Below are 22296 nucleotides of genomic sequence, written 5' to 3' on the forward strand. Positions count from 1 at the left end.
TTGAATCTAAAAATGAATCATCATTGGATAAATCATTTCCTTGCAATATTTCTTGTGCTATCTCTTTTGACAAGGTAGATGCGTCTACCTCTTGTGATCTAACCCCTTGCAATGAGAATGTGATTGTAGAAACATGTGATGATCTCATTGCTAAGGAAAATGATGAGCTTAAACAAGAGATAGAAAGGCTAATGACGGACTTGAGGCGGCTCAAAGGAAAGTACACTCAAGAGCAAGTCCAACCTTCTCAAGATAACACCTCCGCGGGCGTGAAGAAGCTTGAGAAGGGAGAAACCGTGACTTGCTTCAAGTGTCACAAAGAAGGCCACAAGTCCTACCAATGCAAGGAGAAAGAGGGCAAAGTAAAGGGCAAAGAAAATAGCAAGCCCAAGAACTTGAACAAGAACAAGAAGGCTAAGGAGATCAAGAAAAACACATCTCCATACTTGAAGGCGTCCTACATGTACACCAAGCCCACCCACAAGAACAAGCAAAAGAGCAACCACTACATACTTGAAAAGAAGAAGAATGGCAAGGTGGTGGCTCATGTCATGGGGTGGAGAACATATGGTTGGAACCAACCTATTTGGGTGCCCAAGGATATTATTCATACCATGGATGGCTCTCAAAAGGTTTGGGTTCCTAAGACTTAGGCACCAAACAAGTGCAACGGGGGATTTGGATGCTTAGCTTACAAGTTAAAGAGAAGGTTCAAGCCAAAACAAGCTAAGCTCACAACTTGGACATTTGTTGCCCAAGTCCCCCATAAGGTAATGGTAGCTAATTTTCAATTCAAGCATCATGTAGCTCCATTGCTTTTGCTAGGATGTTTGCTTGTTTTGCATCTCCTAGTGATATATATGGTGGGTTGCTTGTGCCATGACTCTAACCCATGAGCAACCTACATGGTTTGATAAGTGTGTAGAAAGCTACATAAGGTTACCTTTCATGGTACACGGACTTCATGAGGTATGTATTTCATATGTGTACCATGAACACAAGCTATAGGGTAAACTTCCCAATTGTGTCCAAATCAATGTGCATACATTTGCTTGGTGATTCAAACACTAAATGCACACATTTAGAGGGAGTTCACTTTATAGCTTGTGATTTTGAGACTAACATGTTTGCTAGCTTATCTTTTGTAGTCTCACGTGGAGTTAACACTCTAAGAGAATGTTTCTCACAAATCAATGTGAACAAACAACTCTATAAGAGTGGTTAGATAATTTGTGCTTTCATGCATATTGAGCCATGCTCTATTGAACTTAAATGCTCATATCTAAGTTCATAGGCTATGTGCTCATATATTTGCTTAACCTTGGTGTACCAAGTTCTCTTCTTTCAAAGACTTTCAATTGGTTGCAAGTCACTTTCAAGTTGGTACATGCAAGTTCAACTAAGTTGTTCCCCCGGAGGTATGCTAGGTTCTAAACTCATTCAATTGATATAATTGTCAATTTCTTATCCTTTTTAGAGCTACCTCCGTGCATGATATGATCTAAGCTTTCTAGTTATAACATCTAGTTGTGCACTTGTTTTTCACATTATCACTTTATGCACATACTTGTGGAAAGCTTAGCTCATGTCATGCTAGTTTCGTGATTTTGTGATCCACCATAGTAAATTCTCAATTGGTATCTTCATTGATATCATACAATTGGATCATGAGTCATGGAGCTAACTCCCTAGGATACTAATCTTCTTTTGAGCTATATTATTTTGCAAGAACTTTTAGAAGCAAGACCTTTTAAGTAATTTGATTCCAAAGAGGGACAAATGTGGATCAAATCAAGGTATTTTCTCAAGGAGAGGAAGCATATCCCGAAGGGGGAGAAATACCTAAGTGAATCAAGTCATGAGGGAGAATCAAAGGGGGAATCAAGGTTTTAGAGGGAGGCCAAGTCATCATTATATGGTGGTAAGCATCCAAGCTACGGGGAATTTGGAGGCTTGACAAGGTTTGGGATGCATGAGTAGGGATGCATCATGCAAAGATAAAGGAAAGCCAAGTTATGAATTAAAGATTAGTAACCCAAATTCCCCTCCCCTACATATGAGGTAATGAGCAAGGTAAAAGGATAATCTCTAAATTTCATTTGATATCCTTCATGCATCATTGTAGCTCAATGCCTCTCTAGGAATGCATGATCTTATCTTTACAATTGGTATTTACTTTTGGCATCTTTTATTTGATATGCTTTCCTAGAAATATCATATGGTAGGTTGTTTTGGTACTAATTTCTTATCTAGTGCAACCTACATGGGCGAAAAAACCGTTGCTTCTCCATGACACATATTGTCGAAAGAAAATACCGAAGTCTACAATCGGTATCAATCCTATTTTTTGGTATTCATTTGGTGTCATGTTATTCAAGTTATAGAGTTTGATCCCCATTATGTGAATTACAAGTGCATACATTTGATTAAGTGATTCAAACACTATTGCACACATTTAGGGGGAGCTAACTCTATAGCTTGTGTTTTTGTGACTAACATACTTTCAAAGTGATATTTGTTGTAGTCACACTCCTTTTGTCCATATGGTAATACACTCAATCCTTCGATATCAAGAATAATGCACATTGCAATTAACCCTACATTTGGTATCAATTGATCAAGAAAGGTTGGACAAGGAAAGAAGAAGGCCAAGCCATAACTCCCAAAGATTAAAGAGATAAATGATATAGGGAGGCATGGCTAGGTATAACTCTATCACTAGTGAATTTCTTTTGCTACTAATGCTCCTTGTTGCTAGTGGTTATGAAGCTTTTAGGTGTTTGATGACAAAGGGGGAGAAGTGTACCCTAAAAGCAAGCAAATAGTTTGGAGTAAATGACGCCATTAGCAAGGGGGAGGGATGGAAAATGCAATACAATAGGATGCATGGTGATAGGGGGAGGTACTTAGTCAATATGGGGGAGAAGTGCAATTTGATGATCCCATGGACTAAGGTACAAATTTTTCATTGCTCATATGGTTCAAACCACATACAAGCCATTGGTCTACAAATTCTTTCTACAATTGGTATCAAGGGCTTTTAAAATGAGCATTGAAATGTCATCCAAGCAAGCTAAGTAGTTTCTAACTTTTCAAATTGGTATCAATTTCATATTCTTGCAATTCATCTTGCTTGCTTTGGTTGTGTTGTCATCAATCACCAAAAAGGGGGAGATTGTAGCGAAAATGGCCTCTCATGCCATATTTCAATATAATGTTTTGGCGATTGATGACACACACAACACTTGGACTAATGTGATTGTTAAGATGACTATTCTCAGGCTTTTAGGTTCAAGTGATGACAAAGAGAAGAGAGGCGTAGCAAGGCCCGAAGGGCCACCCCTACGGGGGTTCCGTAGGACAAGAATCGAAGAGACTGTGAAGAAATTCAATACACCGGTTGAACCGACGTTAAGGAAAATACACACGCCGGTGTAATTGTCCAGAAGCTGGAAACTGAAGGTACACTCACCGGATTAACCGACGTTGAAGAAAATGCATACGTCGGTGCATTGCCAAACGAAGACCGATGAAAATACATACACCGGTTGAACCGACGATGCATCGGTCAATTGCATCGGTTCAGTTGTCCAGAGAGGTGGTTTATGGAGGAACGTGAAGAAGTTACAATCACCGGTTAAACCGACGCTAATTTTACATACACCGGTTGATTGCATCGGTTAAACCGGCGATACACCGGTTAATTGCTAACGGCTAGTTTTTCAAGTAGCAGTTTACATACACCGGTTAAACCGACGATGGCTTTGGAGGTACGTCGTATTAACCGGCGTTAAGCGTTTTTCTGGCAGCTTTTCTCCAACGGCTATATTTGCTTGTGCTGCCTATATATACCCCCAAGGCCGGGTCATTTGAGAGTGCTGGAGTTCAAGGAAATATACAAGAGCTAAAGATCATCTCCAACCACCATAGAGCTTCATTGTACATCATATAGGCTTAAGCACACTTGTGAGAGTGCTTAGTGCTTGTTTAGGCTTAGTTCTTGAGAGAACTAGCTTGAGAGAAAGTCTTGCTGCGGCAAGCAACTTGTGTACTCGTCGTGTGACCCTCCGACTTGGTGTGGAGTGGCAACGACACTTTGTGCGGGGAAGGAGGCCCCTACTTGGTGTTAAAGCTCCAAGATAGTGAAGACGGTGCCGTGGTGACGCTTCGAGATAGACGGTGGCGGTGACCTCGTCTTTGTGACTTGGCGTCACTTAGCCTTTGCTTGTCGGGAGCCTTGGAGGCGTGGCAAGACGGTGATCAAGCGAAGAGACTCGGCATCCCACTTGATTCTTTGTGAGCAAGTGGCCGTGGACGTAGGGAGGGACTTTGGTGTCCTAACCGAACCACGTTAAATCGTGTGTCTTGGTGTCTTCACGGGAGTTTGCATATCCTCTCCCTTACCGCTTTACTTACCGCATTACGTTTCCGCATTTACTCTTTCTTGCTTATCTTTACTTTCCTAGTTAGTTTGATTAGGATTGGCTATAGGTTGCAAGTCTTTTGGGGTAAGTAGAGGGTAGCATAGATAAACCTTAGTCATAACTAGTATGTGTAGGACGTGTTAGGTTTATCTTATGCAATTAGATTGAGCCCTAGGATAGAAAAGCGATTAGCGACCCTATTCACCCCCTCCCCCTCTAGGGTCGGACACCCCGGTGATCCTTACACCTCTCATTTATATAGGGAATTTACTCAACAATTCTGGCATCGCCGAAGAGTTCGAACCCCGCAGGAACTTGACGCCCTTCTTAAATCGGGTGTAGGACAAAGAGCCCCCGATTTCATTTCTTGGTTCAAGCACAAGGTATAACAAACCATCATGCTTGTTAGACATTTGAAGTTCCTTTTCCGTGCGAATAGTATGACAAACCATCATGCTTCTACCTGCAGGCCCAAAATGATGCGTCTATGTGTCCTAAGTTCAGACAGTTTTCCAATGGTTGTGCCTATAGGGTCTTATCATACTCCGGATATGATGTAAATGGATATCGCTTTCACACAAAAAGCCACGAGCAGAGTCGGCCCAATTGAAGAACAACAAATTCCGGAGTTTGTACGACAGGCCTTGATGGGGTCGAGTATTATGGCATAATTGAAGAAATCTATGAACTCACATTTCATGGTTGCAAACCTCTTAAGCCTGTCATATTCAAATGCCATTGGTTTGATCCTAACGAAGTGCGACGGACCCCTCATATCGGCCTAGTCGAAATTTGCCAGTCATTAGTGTATCTAGGAGACGATGTCTATATTTTGGCTCAACAAGCCACGCAAGTTTATTATCTCTCATATCCGTGCAAAATCGACGATCGCCTTATGGGTTGGGACGTTGTATACAAGGTATCACCACACGGTAAAGTACCTATTCCAAATAATGAGGATTACAACACAGACCCAAACACATATGACGGGGAGTTCTTTCAAGAAGATGGGCTTGAAGGGCATTTTGAGATAGACTTAACCGGAGTGATCGAAATGGAAGTACACGATGATGAAATGGTTGATAACGAGGACACTGGTGAGGTGGTTCATAATGCGAAGGACCTAGAATTACTTGAGCGATTAGAATTAGGTGATGATAATGAGGATGAAATTCCACCTTTAGAGCACGGGGCTTGAACTTCTCGACTTGCGTGATAGTGATGATGAGACATATGATCTAGCTAATCCCGATGAAGATGATTATTTCTAATACATGTATGATCCGTACTAATTGATTTATTTTCTTTAATTATGTTACTTTTTAATTATGTTGCATTTATTTTCTTTCTCTTTATAAGATCGTTTTGTATATATGTGCTGATTGGTTTCCTATTTTTAATTGCAGGTGATTGAAGAAAGATGCCGGGCGGCAGACTTCAACGATCGGTCGCCTCACTGTACAGAAGAATGATGCCACACTCGGATGCTGGTGAGGGCTCCAATAGGGGTTCCGAGTTGGGGCGAGGCAAGGGTGGAGGGAAGGGTGGACCCAAGAGGGGTGGAGGGAAGGGTGGAGGCAGGAGGCATTGAGAGCCTTCGCCTGTACCGCCGTCTGAGGAGGAGTAGGAGGAGGAGCCTTCCCAGGACCAGGAGCAGGAGCAGGAGGAGGAGGAGTGGCAGGCGGACGCGCAGGAGGAGGAGGGGGAGTCGTCTGAGGAGGAGGACATGGCCGAGGATACCTCTACGCCGGCTGTCTGGTTGCGAGGTCCCTTGTGACTCCCAGATAGGCCGATACATGTTTCCTTGCGCCCGCTGATTCAACCGTGCGGGGATATGTAAGTAATTTGACATGTTATTACTACCTTTTCATTTCCTAACTCGAAAATCAAGGTACAAACTAATATTTTCTCTTAATCACTTTTGCAGGAGTTGGACTGTCCTCAGTGGCGGTGCTCACAAACGCAAGGTCAATAGCATCCTGGGTCTTTTGTGCAGGGAGCACTTCCCAGGCCTGGTCCACTATCAAGGACGGTACGAGCCGGCCTGGACGTGGGACCACTACATCGCCGCCAACAACGATCAGTTGGATTGGAGCGGCAGAGCCTTTGAGAACAAGGCGGAACGGGTAAAGGGCGAGCTCTGGGTAAGTTTTTCCCGGCAAAAAATGGTGAATACTTCACATTTATTGAACATTTTGTTAATGATGACATGATCCATCGTCTTTATATGCAGGATTTTTACAGGTGTGATGAGGGATACGAGGAGCGGGCGGCGATTGTGGCTCACAATCGATGCGTTAAACTCGTGAAGGACATGCATTATGAGGCGCAAGTCCAGTGCGTCATCAACTATTGTGCACATTTCCTAAAGCAGAAGATCGGGAAGTCCGAGGCGAGGGATTTGAAGCTGACCCGAGAGCAATATTTACAGGTAAGTTCAAATTTATTATAAGATGAAAAACATCGATAAATGTCTCTTTTCTTACATGTCATGCATTTGATCACGTGTAGGTCCCTGCGTGGTGGTGTCATAATGACACCGTGTGCTGGGAGCGCATAGTGGACAAGTGGTTCGACCCCGAGTAGCAGGCTTTGCACGACGCTGCCCGGCAGTGGCGATTGCTGATGCTAGGTCCAGCGCACCATCAAGGCAGCCTCAACAACGACAAGTACAGGGCTAGATGGGTACACACTACACAGACTCATTTCTCTAATCTAACATTCAATTCAGCATAATTTGTAATCAACTTCTTCCTTTTTAACAGTCGTCCTCACATGAAGGCCAAGAGTGCAACCCGTTCGTGGGATGGGCTCTGGCCCGCAAGGGCAATGCGACATCCAACGTCACCTACAACCCTGACGACCCGCCCTCGGCGTACAGCAACCCGTCCGTCCACAGTCGTATCCAGGCGTACACAGAGATGGGAAGACAGGTCCATGGGGCAGACTGGGATCCGAGGACCCAGCCCCTTGATGCAGAAGTCATTATGAGGGTGGGAGGAGCAAGAAACATGGGCGCTACTACATTGGTGACGGCCTTTTAGACACGGCCAGCACTCCTACCCTCTCTCATATTCGAGCGAGGAGCACGGCCAATAGCCCGGCCATATGCCCACGGCTGTCCGCGTCGCAGCTCCAAGTGCAGGAACTTCAGGTTATTTCTTATTTATTCATAGTTCATTCGTTTTGTACATATATTTGCTTTGCATTGTAACATTGTCATGAACTATTGTAGCACCGAATGCAAGCACAACAGGCGGCGTACGAGGCAGCACTAGCCGAAGAGAGGAGGATACGACAAGAGAACGAGCAGAAGCGGCCGAGATGGCCCAGATGTACAACTATATTCAAAGTATTTCTGTCCAAATGGGTAATCCCATCCCAGCCATGCAATTCCCTGTGGCTCCTCCTCCTCCTACTCCTCCGGTGAGTATCTTGAAAACCCTTTAGTTTCTTTTGAAGTATTAGATACTTAGAGAACTTTAGACTTAGAGATTGTGACTTACATTACTCACTTAACGATTTAGGGGACCTACATCTGATCCTTTAGTGCTCTATTTATTGGCAAAATAAGTAAGCGAAATGGAAAGCGTTTGCAATAGCGCTAGTGTGTCTAAATTTCAATTTGGAGTTTTCATTTGGATATCCGAGTTCGTAGAAAATTTAAAGTAGGTTCCATTTTGAAAAAAGTTACTGGCTAAACTATCCCAAACTACATATAGAAATGTTGAAATTGATTTGTAAATAAAATCATTGGCGAAGGTTTCTTCATAGAAGAGGTTCATGGATTCGTTTGCGGTAATTTGGTCGATCTAGTTATGCAAATCAAATTCGAAACTGAAGTTTCAAGCTCGAATTACAAGATGCATTATCATAGGAATTCGAAATCAGGTATTTCAATGAAAGTTTGAACTTCTGTTCTGTCTGTCCCAATGCATTTCAGTAAACGAGTGTAGCATATCTCCTCTCATGAATTATAACTTGAGAACTTGGTTTTTGTCTCACCTGCAATTTACTATCTTACTTTTTTTGCAGAATCTATCGGCGGCATCGAATACGCCAGAATTGTCGCCGGGCATCTCACCGACGCTCCCACAGCAGTTGTTCCAGCCTCAGTTCGGCGGCGCCCCACCGTTCGACGACCCACCACAGCCATAAACTTGTTTATTTCAATATTTATGGACTTGTGAACTTCTGGATATGTATTTGTGAACTTCTGGATATTTTGTGAACTTGCAGAACTTTGCATTGGACTTCTGTATGTGTTTGATGTTATTTGTGGCTAGTTGTGATATATATATATATTGTGATATATAATGTCTGTGACGTTTGTTATGATATGTAATGCATGTGATATATATGTTGTGATATGGAGTCCTTTTTACATGAAAAACAAAAAAAAATAGGATTTGTTTGGTCACTTTGCCGTGTGCCAGGGACTAGGCACACGGCAAAGTGACCATTTGGCCAGCCCTGAACACCAAGTTCGTCGTGTGCCTAGACCAGGCACACGGCGAACTGACCATAGTTCGCCATGTGCCAAATCCAAGGGCATACGGCGAACCTAAATACTTTGCCGTGTGCCAAAGCCAAGGGCACACGGCAAAGAGCTCTGCTGCTGGCCCCCGTGACCGATTTCGCCATGTGCCTATCCAGGTGGCGCACGGCAAAGTGGGAAATTTCGGCATGTGCCTGCTTCCTGGCACACAGCGAAGTCCTTCGTCACGCCGTTAGGCCGGCGGCGTCACGACGTCTGGCCTTTTTTTTGCCGTGTGCCCTTGGATACACACGGCGAATGTGTTTGCCGTGTGTGCGACAGATGGCACACAGCAAACTAGGTCTCTGCCGTGCCTAGCGCTGCCGTCGGGGGTTCGCCATCGGCCACTGACGGCGAAGTCTTCGCTGTGTTCCTACTAGGCTTTGCCGTGTGCTTGGGGCACACGGCGAATTAGAGAATTCCGGTAGTGGCACACGGCATGGGTACTGGTCGACAAGGTTTCTTGTGCAGCTAGGGGCAAGGTCATCCTCGGTCTTCTGCGTAGCCCGCGTCAGAGATAAGATAAGAACACAAATATGTCGCCTCAGCGTGCCAAGTCATTGACTGATGAGTTAGGCTAGCAGGCAGCGTGGCCGGCCAGTCGCTGCAGTTCGTCCCGTAGCAGTTGTTGGCACGCAAAGCTACTAGCAAGGAACCGAAAAGAGAAACATTTTTTTTTGACGGGATCAGCCTGTGATCAGAGCACTGCTAAAAACACCTCAGAAGTCACCTTCTTAGTCTGTCGATGATACCTACCGAAAAGAACTTGGGGGGGGGGTCAGAATCGATCTGTCTTTCAAATGCATGCATCAGTGAAAGTGATTGGGTGCACTAGCCTAAAAGAGAGAGGAGGTAAATTAGCCAACTTAAAATTTTAACCTATGGCTCCAACTAGATTGCACAAAACTTAAACTAAAAACGTGCTATTTATATGTGCAACTATGGTTCAACTAGTGTAAAATCTTCATCCCAAAACAAGTTTTGCAACTTATATCCAATCCTAACAAGATACTACTCTATGAAAGTAAAAGCACATAATGATTGCAATAAATAAATGCGGAAGCTTAAAGGAGGGATGATAGAAACCAAACTCTTTGACACGAGGATTTATCACATGGTTCGGTTAGCCACAAAGACACACCTACATCCACATTGTTAAAGCACACATGAAGAGTATCGCTTCACGGCAATCAAGTCTCTTCCGTGAACACAATCACGGTCACATTGATCCGCCTTCCACTAAAGAGCTTCACCAAGAAGGGTTGGGGTCTGCACGTCTCCCTCACAAAGTTATCGATGCCACTCCACACCAAATCGGAGGGTCGTTGACGTTGCCGACGAGCCAACAAGGCTCCAAGACGTCGGCGCACCAAGATCTTCTTTTGGTTCACTCTAGAACCAGCTTACAAGGCACAACACCTTGCTATCTCACTCACTAAAGAGCTAACCGAGCACTAACACTCTCAAGGATGTGCTAAGGACTAAAGATATGATAACTAAGCTCTTAGATGATTTGAAGATGTTTTTGGATGTGTGTGGGGTGTTCCTGAACTCCAGCAATCTTCAAATGACCGGGGGATGGCATATATATAGGCCAACAATTCGAACTAGCCGTTTGTAGTCGTTATGTCTTTTTATGTGTAGACATCAGAAGAACCGATGACAGGGCACTGGTGTAACCGGTCACTCGGCTCTGAATTAACTGTTGGCCTTCTGACATTGTACTCTAGAGGCCACCGGTTAGACTGGTGCGTTGCATCGACGCCACGTCGATTCAACCGGTACTGAGGTTTTTCTCCTAATCTTCTAGCATTGTTGACGTCATTGCACCGACGCCTTATTCCGATGCACCGTCGGTTCAACCGGTGCTGAAAATTTGGCTTCTGCGCGTTTGACATGCTCTCTGGTCAATAGTACGGTGAATGCACCGACGCCCATTTCTTGACCGTCGGTTCAACTAGTGCAACTGAGATTTCTTGACTTGGTCTTCATGCGCTCTGTCCATTGCACCGATGACTTTGCGTCGGTTTATCCGGTGACCATCGGTTAGACCGGTGCTCGGTCATCTGTTAAACCGGTGCAACTGTTTTTGCATCCGCTTGTCCAACTCATCGCGACGATCATTTGGACACCTCAAAAATATTCTCTCTGCTTTTTTACTATGGTTTTGCGTCTCGACGGTGAATTGGACACATTGGATTTTATCCATGAGACCTAAAAATCCTACAAATATAACATCACAAACTTATTAGTCCCATTAATTATGTTATCATACAATCAATAAAATCATAAATAATGGTCAAATGAGCCATGTTCTTTACTATTAGGCCGCCGAAGAACCGAAATAGCGACCATAGGATACATAAAAGGTGCGCGGTTAGTGGGTGATTGTTGAATAACCTGTACGAAAATGCTAGGTCCTCCGTTCTCGAACAAGGAACGGCCAGCCTACCATTCGCCTTGGTCGTCGTCTTCCGTCACCAATGTTGGTGTACTACTCTGCCATTGGCAGCCACTTGGAGATTAGAGTAAGCCGCCATCGTGTAGTGGAGACTTGTCAGGGCAGCTCAACCATTCACCCACGGAACAAGGTTTGAGTAAATTTTCTTTTAGAAAAAACTTGAGTACAACCACCGCATGCTACCTGATAGTTCAATGACAGCATATTATTTGAAGAAAAAGAACTTGCCACGGAAAAAGGCTGCAGAATATTTGTCCTAAGGTAGGAAGGCGTCATATAATCGGACCGGCCATCTTCCGAGAAGGCCTCATTCCTACTCCGTGGAACCAGTCTTCGTTTAATTTATTATTAATACACCTCGGCTACCACACCCTCCCACTACCATCTGAACCACCATCATCTTCACTTAGTCATCCTTAACTCCACCAGCAAAACCAAGCTACCAGACTCATGGCCGGCTTCAGTAGTACTTCTTGGCCATGACGACCTCACGTTGGAGCAAAAAGCCCTCCTGGTGAACCTCTCTTCACCACCATCACCTCCGTCGAGCAGTAGCTGTGACTGCAGACGACAACCGTGTCGAAGCCAGATCAGTCCACCTCCAACTCGCCGGCCTCAGGTCAGTTTGTGCAATTTGTCATCCTTGGTTCTGCCTCTTGGTACGTGCCGTTTGAGTCAGGCCAGGATGAATCAGAGGCCTCCGATTTTGACCCAATTTATCTGTTTCATCATGCAGTACATCATCAGTATAAACAAGCAAAGAAAAATCAAAACTTCATCATGGGACTTTAGCATCTGTCTTTTTCCCCTCACGGGAGATCACTGTTGTAACTAAAAAAAGGATTCAAATTAAGCTGACGGGGGATCACTACCAAAGAGCTTAAGATCCTGGACTGCACCCTCCCCCCTGCTAATCAAGGTATGGTAAATCTCTCGGGCATTCCATGCAGCTTTACCGATATTTAAAAACAAGAATTCAAATATAATTCTTTGTGCTTCAAATTCAGCTGTAAGATTAATTTAAAGAAATGGTGAAGCACGGTAGTGACTAAATTAGACATATTTTCTTGCATCAAACAAGTATACGATGGCATGACTTGTGTTACCACAAAGCAGCGCCGAGCGTGCAAATCCTAGCTAGGTTCATCAGACCAGACGACCATCCATCTTCCCATCGGAGTCAATTTTTGCTCTGTTTCAAGTTAGCTCTGCCTTCTGGTGTGTGGATTACGTTCCTTGGCACGTACAATTTGATATCTTTTCTGTCAAATTGCTAGCTTGCTGTAGGTATAGTGATTAATTATTCTCCATCCTTTAATATTTTATTTTTTTAGCACGTACAGTATAAGAATTAATTAAACCTTTCAAAGACCATTCTTTATTTTGAAATAAATTGCAAAACAGATACGATGTTTGTTCTAATTTCTGTACTGCATACAGAAACCAGACACTGATATTCATGGCGGGGGTCTTGGATGCTTTGGCATCCTACGTCCAGAACATGCTTACGGAGATGGCAAGGGATGAGGTGCATATGCTGCTGGGAGTCACCGGAGATATCGAAAAGATGGACATCAAGCTCAAGGACCTCAAGAATTTTCTCCTAGATGCTGACAAGAGGAGCATCACCGACCAGAGTGTGCAAGCATGGGTACTAGAGCTTAGGGAGGCCATGTATGATGCCACCAACATCCTCGACATTTGTCAGCTCAAGGCCATGGAGCGGGGTCCAAGCCATGATGCAGGATGCTTCAACCCCCTGCTATTTTCTGCATGCGGAATCCCATTCACACCTACAAGATTGGCAGCTGCATCAAGAACCTTAACCAGAGGTTAGAAGATATCAAGAAACGTAGCTTGGACTTCAACTTCATCAACCTCAATTCATATGCGGACTGTAGCAGGAGGGTGGCTTCCTCTCGCCTTGGTAGTCGTGAGACATCTGGGATCCTTGATGAGTCAAGTTTGGTCGGTGAGAATATCGAGGAGGACACAAGACACTTGGTGGAGATGCTAACAACAGTGGAGCTATCAAATTGTAAGAACAACAAATTTTTGGTTTTCGCTATTGTGGGAGTTGGAGGGATTGGTAAAACAACCCTAGCTAAGAAGATTTTCAATCATGACCTCATCCAACAAGAATTTACAAAGAAAATATGGTTGAGTGTGAACAAGGACCTCAGTGAGACTGAGCTATTGAGAAGAGCTGTCATTGAAGCTAAGGGTGACCCCCAATCTGCTGGAAATACTAGAGGTGCACTTGAGCGAGCTCTTAAGGAAGCCTTGAATGGGCAAAAGACCTTATTGGTGATGGATGATGTTTGGAAGCATCAAGTATGGGAGGATGTGCTCCAAACTCCCTTGGTCAGTGCTGCCCTAGCTCATGGTAGCCGTGTCCTCATCACCACAAGACATGACGTGGTCGCAAGAGGGATGATGGCAACAAAACCCTACCACAATGTCAATAAACTTGATCCCGAAGATGCATGGTTGTTGCTCAAGAAGAAGGTTTGTAACTCATAAATTAAAGAATCATTGTTTTCTTAGTTCACTCATCATACAGCTGCATCACACTAATGTACGATGATTCTTAGTTGCACTGATATTAACAGCAAGAGCTGGATCCCTTCCGACCGTATTAGTTTTTGTCTTTTGCACATATCGATTTCTACATCAGTAATGTCAATGATTTAGGTGGTTATCGTAGATTAGTTTTGTAATGCCAGAGGTGCATAATTGTTTTTTTAACTATGTAGACATCCTAGGGTAACGTTATATCTGATTTACTTTTAGGAAATTATACCATATACTAGTGTTTTTCTCCACGGCATCCATCTCCACCATAACAACAATGACTTGTTCCTTATCTGTATCTATCATGCATTACAAATTTAGGCTGACAAAGATTCGTTATGATGCTATTGTTAATGATAATTAGACCCTGCCGAATGTATCGATGAATGATATTTTTAGAATGTTAGGGAGTTACTTATGAGGATTTACATGATGGATTTTTCTTACTATTACTAATTGGAGACCAGCCTCCACGTGAAGACACTTAGGATCCTAGATGGACACTCTAAAAAATAGGGAAATCCTAAAAATTGTCGCAAAAATCAGAAACATCCGACCATCAATCGGAAAACTGTAATCATAATAGCCATTATATCTGATATCTTTTCTAATAAATTACTCACATCTGTCATTGTAAAAATAGACTAAAGTAACTCCCTAAATATGTATCTAAATTACCCACCTCTGTCATTATATAAAAAATCTAAAGTAACTTCCTGATCTTCAAAAATTATCCACCTATGCCATTATAAAATAATGCAAATAACCCCCAAAATTTGCATATAGTTATCCAATTATGTTATTATTAAGAGCTAAAGTAACCCTAAATATGTATCTAACTTGTATAATTACAACAAAGTATTAAAGTGCACCAATATAAAATTTTAAATTACTATTTATGTCATTATTAATATATTATATGTAATTGTTGATATAAAAATACTACCCACGATATGTGTCATCCTGTATTTATGAATGATGGAAGAGATAAAAATATCAATTCATAAATAAATGATTCAATTAAAATATATATCAAACACACATGGAGGTGTGATGCAAAATGAAATATACTATAACTAAATAATGATAATATATGTTTCAAAATATGTGTTAGAATATTAATATATAAAAGAGGATGTGAGATTTAGAATCACTAATACAAAAAATCTAAATTGATAGGGGCAAAAATGATTAACCAAGGCGTTTTTCACAACCGCCTCGGATGAAAGGTCACGATAAATGAAATATTTTGCAAGACGGTTTGCTACCCGCCACGGTTAATCAAATAAAGAAAGACAAAAAAAGGAAAAGCCCATCAACGAGCCTGCTGAGCCCATCTACAGGCCCTCAAGCCCATCAATGGATCTAGACCCGGGGATCTAGGGCGCCGTTGCTGCCACCATGGGTGCTCCTCCTGGCTGGATCTGTTGCCATAGGGGGCCCTGTTGTCCGGATCCTCCGCCATTGGGGCCCCACCTGGTCGGAGTGCCTGCCCACCGCCACAGCGTGCTGCCCGCTCGCCGTAGCGCGCAGTGCACCCGCCGGCTCCAAAGCGCGTCAAGGGAGGTTGGGGAAGGGCCCGCCAGGAGGGAGGCTGGGGAGGGGGTCACCGTGCGTGATGTAGGGGATGGAGGGCGCCGCCGCTATGCGGGATGGAGACGAGTGAGGGAGGGAGATGAAATGTGAGTCTCAATCCCTATATATATATATATCGAGGTATTTGGTTTAGAACAACCGCCCGGTTAATCCATTTTGAGAGGCGGTTTTTCTAATCATCTCGATTAATAAAAAATGACTGCCTCGGATAATAGATACCATTAACCGAGGCGGTTGAAGTTTCTGCCCGCCTCGGAGATGTTTTAAAAAGGTCACAGTAAATCATTTTTTATAGTAGTGAATATATATTTAGAATATGTCACTACTATAAAAAAATATTTACAGAGGTTTTTAGAATCCATTTTCAGAGGCGTGCAACCCTAAACGCCTCTGACCTAGGGTCAGTGTAAATGGCTATTTACAGAGGCGTTTGTTGCATGCCTCTGTTAATGGTTTAGAAAAAACAAAAAAAACGAAAAGCCCGCCGAGTCCATCGCGCCGTCGGCCCGTCGCCGCCGCCGCCGAGCCGCCACCGCCGCCGCCGCCACACCGGATCCGCTGGCGCCGCTGAGCCACGCACGCCTCCGGCCGCCGCCACCACCGGATCCGTTGCCACCGCCCCTCTCCCACCGCGGATCCGGCCGCCGCCGAGCCGCTGCCGCCTCCCGCCGCCGGATCCGGCCTTAGGCAGCGCGGATCCAGCCTTAGGATGGGGGCTGGCATCGGGGGCTAGCGGGGAGCGGTGTAGGGTGCGGGCGTGGGGCGGCGTAGACGGTCTGGCGGGGGGTCGTCGCGATGGGAGGGGGCGATGTCCAGGCGGGGCGAGCGGCGTCGGGAGAGGGAGAGAAGGGTGAGAGAAGAGAGAGAGAGAGAGTTAGGGTTTGAGGGAGTTAGGGTTTCTTATATACTTCTTTCAGCAACTTGGCTCAATTGGGCTTCGATTGGGCTGGTCCATTAGCAGAGGTGGTCGTATTATGTTTGACCGCCTCTATTAATAGGAGTATTAACAGAGGCGGTCGTGTTATGTTTGAACGCCTCTGTTAATCGATTTTTTAGGCATTTTTTTGGAACCGCCCCAGTTAATAAAATATGACCGCCTCTGTTAATATTGGGCATTAACAGAGGCGTTCATTTTTTGTGCACGCCTCAGAGGCATTTTTCAATTGGGCTGCGATTGGGCCGGTCCATTAACAGAGGCGGTCGTGTTATGTTTGACCGCCTCTGTTAATAGTAGTATTAACAGAGGCGGTCGTGTTATGTTTGAACGCCTCTGTTAATCAATTTTTTGAGGCATTTTTTGGAGCTGCCTCAGTTAACAAAATATGACCGCCTCTATTAATGCTGGGCATTAACAGAGGCGTTTATTTTTTGTGCACACCTCAGAGGCCTTTTTTAAGTGCCTCGCAAAATCCAGAATTATAGTAGTGTGTATCTTATTTTTATATTAATTCTAATTAGCCCTTGTGGTAGCACGGGTTGATAGGCTAGTCTAAAAGAAATGAGTGCTACTTACTACTCTATGATAAGAAGTGCCTTGGCTTATGTCTCTTATTTAAGCACGTGGTCTACAAAAATACTATTAAGTAACGTGTTAGCTAATTTGATACTCTCTCCGCCTCTAAAATATGATGTTTTGGTCAAATAAATTAGTTTTACTTTTAAATTATTAGTTTGTCCGAAGCATTATACATTTATAGTATATTATTGTTCATATATTATATTTTCATCATATACATGATATTGTGAAACATGAGTGGATATGCTTTTTTGTAATAGCGAAATATATTTTGCAAACGTACAGCAATATACCTAACACTGGCGGACATTGATGGAATTTTCAGTAATACGTTTCCTTGCCCGCAGTACATCTAACAATCCCACATAGTAATAGCTATGTCGTGCGATCAAGACACATTATTCATTCGATAGTGGTGAGCTGGTAGTTTAAAATTCAAACTGCCATTAAGTTATTCTACCATGTTATGTATATACTTTTGACATAATTAACTGGCTTCTATAAGTGTATGGTAAAAACTACTTCCCCCATCCCAAAATAAATGCAACTGTAGAGTTCAAAATTTGTTCCACAAAAATTGAACTTTGATCTACCTACCATAAAAGACAAGACAATTTTCGGAAGATTTTTGTAAAAGACAACTAACACCTCATCCACTCTTTACAAAAGATAAATGGTATTTTTATAATTTTACACTTATCATTGGTTTGTGTGATGGGTCCTAGAATTGCATTTATTTTGAGACGGAGGGAGTATGTTATATTTCTCTTGGAATGAATGTCATTACCATTTTTTACTTGTTAACATCTATCTGTACACACAGTCGTAAACTTAGGCTCCATTTTTATTTATTTTGTGATGAAGGAAAATATCATGACGCTCTGGCATAAGTGATACTTTACAAACTACTTATTGGCCTGGCTACTGTGCAGGTAGTTGGAAACGGAAATGATGAAGACCAGATTGAACTGCTCAAGGATATTGGAATGGAAATTATAACAAAATGTGATTATTTACCACTTGCTGTGAAAGTAATGGGAGGTCTCTTGCGTCAAAAAACAGCAAGGAGACGGGAGTGGAAAAATGTCCTAAATGACTCGATATGGTCAGTATCCCAAATGCCTGAAGAGCTGAACTATGCAATATATCTTAGCTATGAAGATTTATGTTCTAGTTTGAAGCCTTGCTTTCTTCACTACTCACTCCTTCCCAAGAGCAGAGTGTTCTTCGCTTATGAGATCATTGGCATGTGGATTAGTGAAGGATTTGTTCATGGAACCTCACGTGACTTGGAGGAAATAGGAAAAGAGTACTACGATGAGTTGATACAGAGGAACCTTATTGAGCCTGACATACGCTATGTTGATAAAACAGTTTGCAATATGCATGATGTTGTCCGCTCATTTGCTCAGTACTTGGCTAGAAATGAAGCACTAGTAGCACAGAACAGGGAAACTAATATTGCTGACAAAATCAATTCACAAAAGTATTTTCGCTTATCGCTGGAAACAAGAGGATCAGAATCAGATGAGTTAGAGTGGTATTCATTACAAGGACAGACATCACTAAGAACACTATTATCAGTGGGGCCTATAAAAATCAAGCCTGGTGATTCATTCCTTGTTTTTTCAAATTTACGGACACTACATGTACAAGAAGCAAATTTTGATGCACTAGTTGAATATTTGAATCAACTCAAACACTTGAGGTATTTATCCATAGAAGGAACCAATACATCTAGGCTACCAGGAAGCATTGGTGAGATGAAATTCCTGCAGTATATTAGCCTTTTTGGTTGTAAGAGTTTGGTAAATCTTCCAAATTCCATTGTAACACTGCAACACTTGAGGTTTCTTAACCTTCGTGACACAGAAATAAGACGGATACCTAAGGATTTTCATGGTCTAACAAATCTAAGGAAATTATATGGGTTTCCAGCGCACATGGATGGTGATTGGTGCAGTATTGAAGAATTGGGACCCCTCTGCCAACTAGCTGACCTTGATATAAGTGGCCTAGAGAATGTGTCATCATCCTCATTTGCAAAAAAGGCAAGGATTGGTGACAAGGTGCGGTTGAGCCGTCTGTTCTTAGAATGCACAAGTAGAATTGAACATGATGGCCAGCTGGTAAAAGATGAAGAAGGCATTCCTGAGGAGCAGCAGCAACAAATTGAAGAGGTATTTAATGAGCTCCAACCTCCGTCTGGCTTAGAAAACCTCAAAATCAGAGGGTACTTTGGTCAGCGGCTCCCAATGTGGATGATGTCGACAGCAGTTGTGCCCCTTGGGAGCTTGAGGAATCTAACGATCAATGACCTGGCCAGCTGCACGGAGCTTCCTAATGGCTTGTGTCAGCTCCCCTGCTTGGAACTCCTACAGATTGTTCGTGCCCCAGCGATCAAGCGTGTTGGGCCTGAATTCCTACAACCGAACCATCACTGCCACAACCATTCCCAGGTAGGGGTCTCATTTCCCAGATTGAGTAAGCTGATTTTTGTTGGACTGGTCGAGTGGGTGGAATGGGAGTGGGAGCTGCAAGTGAAAGCCATGCCCATGTTGGAGACGCTTAAAATCCAGAACTGCAAGTTGAGGCGCATGCCTGCTGGCCTTGCCTTCCACACAAGGGCTTTGAAGATATTAGCCATATATGGTGTCAAGCAGCTAAGCTGCTTGGAGAACTTTACTTCTGTTGTTCGCCTCGATGTGTTTAGGAACCCTGACTTGGAGAGGATCAGTAATCTACCAAAACTACAGAAGCTCGTCATCGTCAAGTGCCCTAAGATGAAGGTATTGGAGGGCATGCCTGCACTACGGGCACTCAACCTGGAGGATCATGCCATGGAAACAGTCCCCAGATACCTGCAGGATGTAAGTCCAACGCACTTGCTACTGTACTGCAGCTTATCGCTGCTCACTTCCATAGCAGCAGGGCAAACTGGTCCTGAGTGGGACAAGTTCAGACACATCCAGCAAGTTAAGGCATATGCAAATGATGAAGGTGTTCCGAGGAAATGGTACGTGCTCTACACGAGGCATCCTTTCCACTTGGAGACAAATATCAGCCGCTCTGCTATTGCCAAAGGTAAATTAACACCGCAACTGCTTCGTCTAGTATATTTTAATTGCAGATATTCTGTTTCGCTTGGTCTGTTTTCTTACCTTGGCTATGCAATGTTCCATCTGCAGCATCAGCGGCACGCATCGACCAGAAGTTTTATGCTTGCGACAAAACAAGTACCATTGAAGATGAGTGCATGGTAGGACGAAATGCATCCGCTGACAAACGTCAGCCCCTCTGCCTCCGATTCAGGTTAATTTGCTTACATAACAATTGCTTTCCTCCATTTTGAGAATATTTTAGTTGAGTGCATGTGCAGTTTCAAAAGAGAATTTGTTTCATCACGTTGATCAAATGTTCAGCGTGCCCCATCCTTGACATTTGATTAACATATATGGGGGATCCGTGTAGGTGCATTGCTTATCGCCATTTGATTTCCTGGTTGCGTCGAGCGTGCCTGCACTGCAGGGAAGCTGCCCACATCGCCTCCAGTTCGGATGAATGGACCGAACCAGCAGTGTATCGAGCGTGTACAAAACTCTTAGGAGGCAGATATACCAGGCACCAGCAACAAAATGAAACATCAAGATTGTAATGACAGATCCAGTAGTCATTGGATGCGAGGAGTCCAGACTTGCACCATCTGCCAATGCAAGTGCTTGTAAAAAAACAAGACTGTTTTCAGTTAATCTATTTGTTTGCTTTCTTTACTTCCCACTAGTTAATTGTTGCTCTCTGCGCCTGCGCACACTACGAAATCATTTCGTATGGAACATATACAAGGTTTATTTAGTTATTATTCAACTGCACCCGCAGTGCATTCCCTGACGGAAATTGCAGCTCTTTCGAATCTCTTTTGTGTACACACTCAATAGTGAATGGTTCGGCTATTCGTAGGTGGTGAAGATCATCATGTCCTGAGACAAGATTTTAACACCTACTCGCCTAATTTTTGCAGCATAGTTCTTAGATCAAGCTTCTGGCATTAGTAGAGCGTAGCTGCCTGCTGTTTCTTTGAGCAAATATTTTGAAATGGAATCTTACTATTTTAGAGTACTAAATGAAGTCTATTTATAAAACTTTTTGCACGGATGAGTTGTAAATCACGAGACGAATCTAATGAGCCTACTTAATCCATGATCAATTGATAATTAGCGGGTGGTACTGTAGCACCACTATTGCAAATCATGAAGTAGGCTTATTAGATTCGTCTCGCGATTTACAACTCATCCATGCAAAAAGTTTTGTAAATAGACTTCATTTAGTACTCCATACATATGTCCAAATATTAGATGTGATGTTTTTTTTTGTAAAATTTTTGAATCTAAACATGGTCAGGTTAGCTCATCCCATTGGGATTCTTGTTAATAGAAGCTAGTGCTAAAGTTTAGCATTTTTAGATATTAACCTGGATACAAACAACCTCTTATAAATAGGATGTAGGTCTGAATAAAGAAAAATATGTGGACTAAGGGTCTATTTGGAGGAGCTAAAATTGAGTGCTAAACTTTAGCACATATTAGCACTCATGCACATAATAAAGTTGAGTGTTGGCTAAAGTTTAGCTCGTCCACCACCGTTTGGAGAAGCTACTGCTAAAGTTTGGCATTTTCACCTATTAGCATTTGGATCCAAATAAAATCTAAGTTGGTACTTGGGAATTATAGTATTTGCGAAGCACATGCATAGAAAAAAATGTATTTCAGAAATTGAAACAAACAATAGCAGCCTCTCTTGTACGCGGTAAGAGGTTGAATACACTGGAGGAGGCAGATGTATGCTCTGAGCGTCCGTATAACCTCCACATTGGTCTTGTATCTGTTCTGCACGGCATGACGAACGTGGTAGGGCTAGAGCACAGCACCCGTTCACTGCAGGTCTGCAAAGAGCAGGGGACGGCAAGGGCGATGTTGAGCGATGAAGACGGAAATTTTAGCGAGGCGAGGACGCGCCATGAAGCCTCCACGTGTGATGCGCATATACAGGTCAGGTTGGGCCCACGAATATCATCAAGTGAGCGAGCCGAGTAAAAAAGCCACGCGTGCGTACGCATCTGCCGCATGACAAAGGCGGTCGTGCCCAGTGGACACGCGGCGCGATGGCACAGGAAAAATAGCTGAGGCTCTCG

At 43.4% G+C, this 22296-nt stretch overlaps 1 protein-coding gene and 1 pseudogene across 2 annotated transcripts; both read left to right on the forward strand.

Moving 5' to 3' along the window:
• Window positions 1-6150: 6150 nt before the first annotated feature.
• LOC120686631 lies at window positions 6151-7010 on the forward strand. Its single transcript, XM_039968841.1, has 4 exons — window positions 6151-6182; window positions 6316-6568; window positions 6658-6855; window positions 6936-7010. Exons 1-4 carry the CDS (start codon window positions 6151-6153, stop codon window positions 7008-7010), a joined length of 558 nt encoding a protein of 185 aa, XP_039824775.1.
• A 4813-nt stretch (window positions 7011-11823) lies between these two features.
• On the forward strand, window positions 11824-20974 carry LOC120686647 (annotated as a pseudogene). The gene is made up of 6 exons (XR_005680289.1): window positions 11824-12041; window positions 12159-12341; window positions 12863-13930; window positions 18041-20192; window positions 20297-20420; window positions 20580-20974. The product of XR_005680289.1 is annotated as a disease resistance protein RGA2-like (transcript).
• Window positions 20975-22296: the final 1322 nt, after the last annotated feature.

This window comes from Panicum virgatum, chromosome 8N (genome assembly GCF_016808335.1).
Source record: "Panicum virgatum strain AP13 chromosome 8N, P.virgatum_v5, whole genome shotgun sequence".
In the NCBI taxonomy this organism is placed as follows: domain Eukaryota; kingdom Viridiplantae; phylum Streptophyta; class Magnoliopsida; order Poales; family Poaceae; genus Panicum; species Panicum virgatum.

Excerpts from the sequence above, each read along its gene's own strand:
- LOC120686631 (XM_039968841.1), top strand. The coding sequence starts at position 6,151 with ATGGCCGAGGATACCTCTACGCCGGCTGTCTG. Across the intron at positions 6,569-6,657 it reads GGGTAAAGGGCGAGCTCTGG|GATTTTTACAGGTGTGATGA; the intron begins GTAAGTTTTTCC and ends CTTTATATGCAG. Across the intron at positions 6,856-6,935 it reads CCCGAGAGCAATATTTACAG|GTCCCTGCGTGGTGGTGTCA; the intron begins GTAAGTTCAAAT and ends GATCACGTGTAG.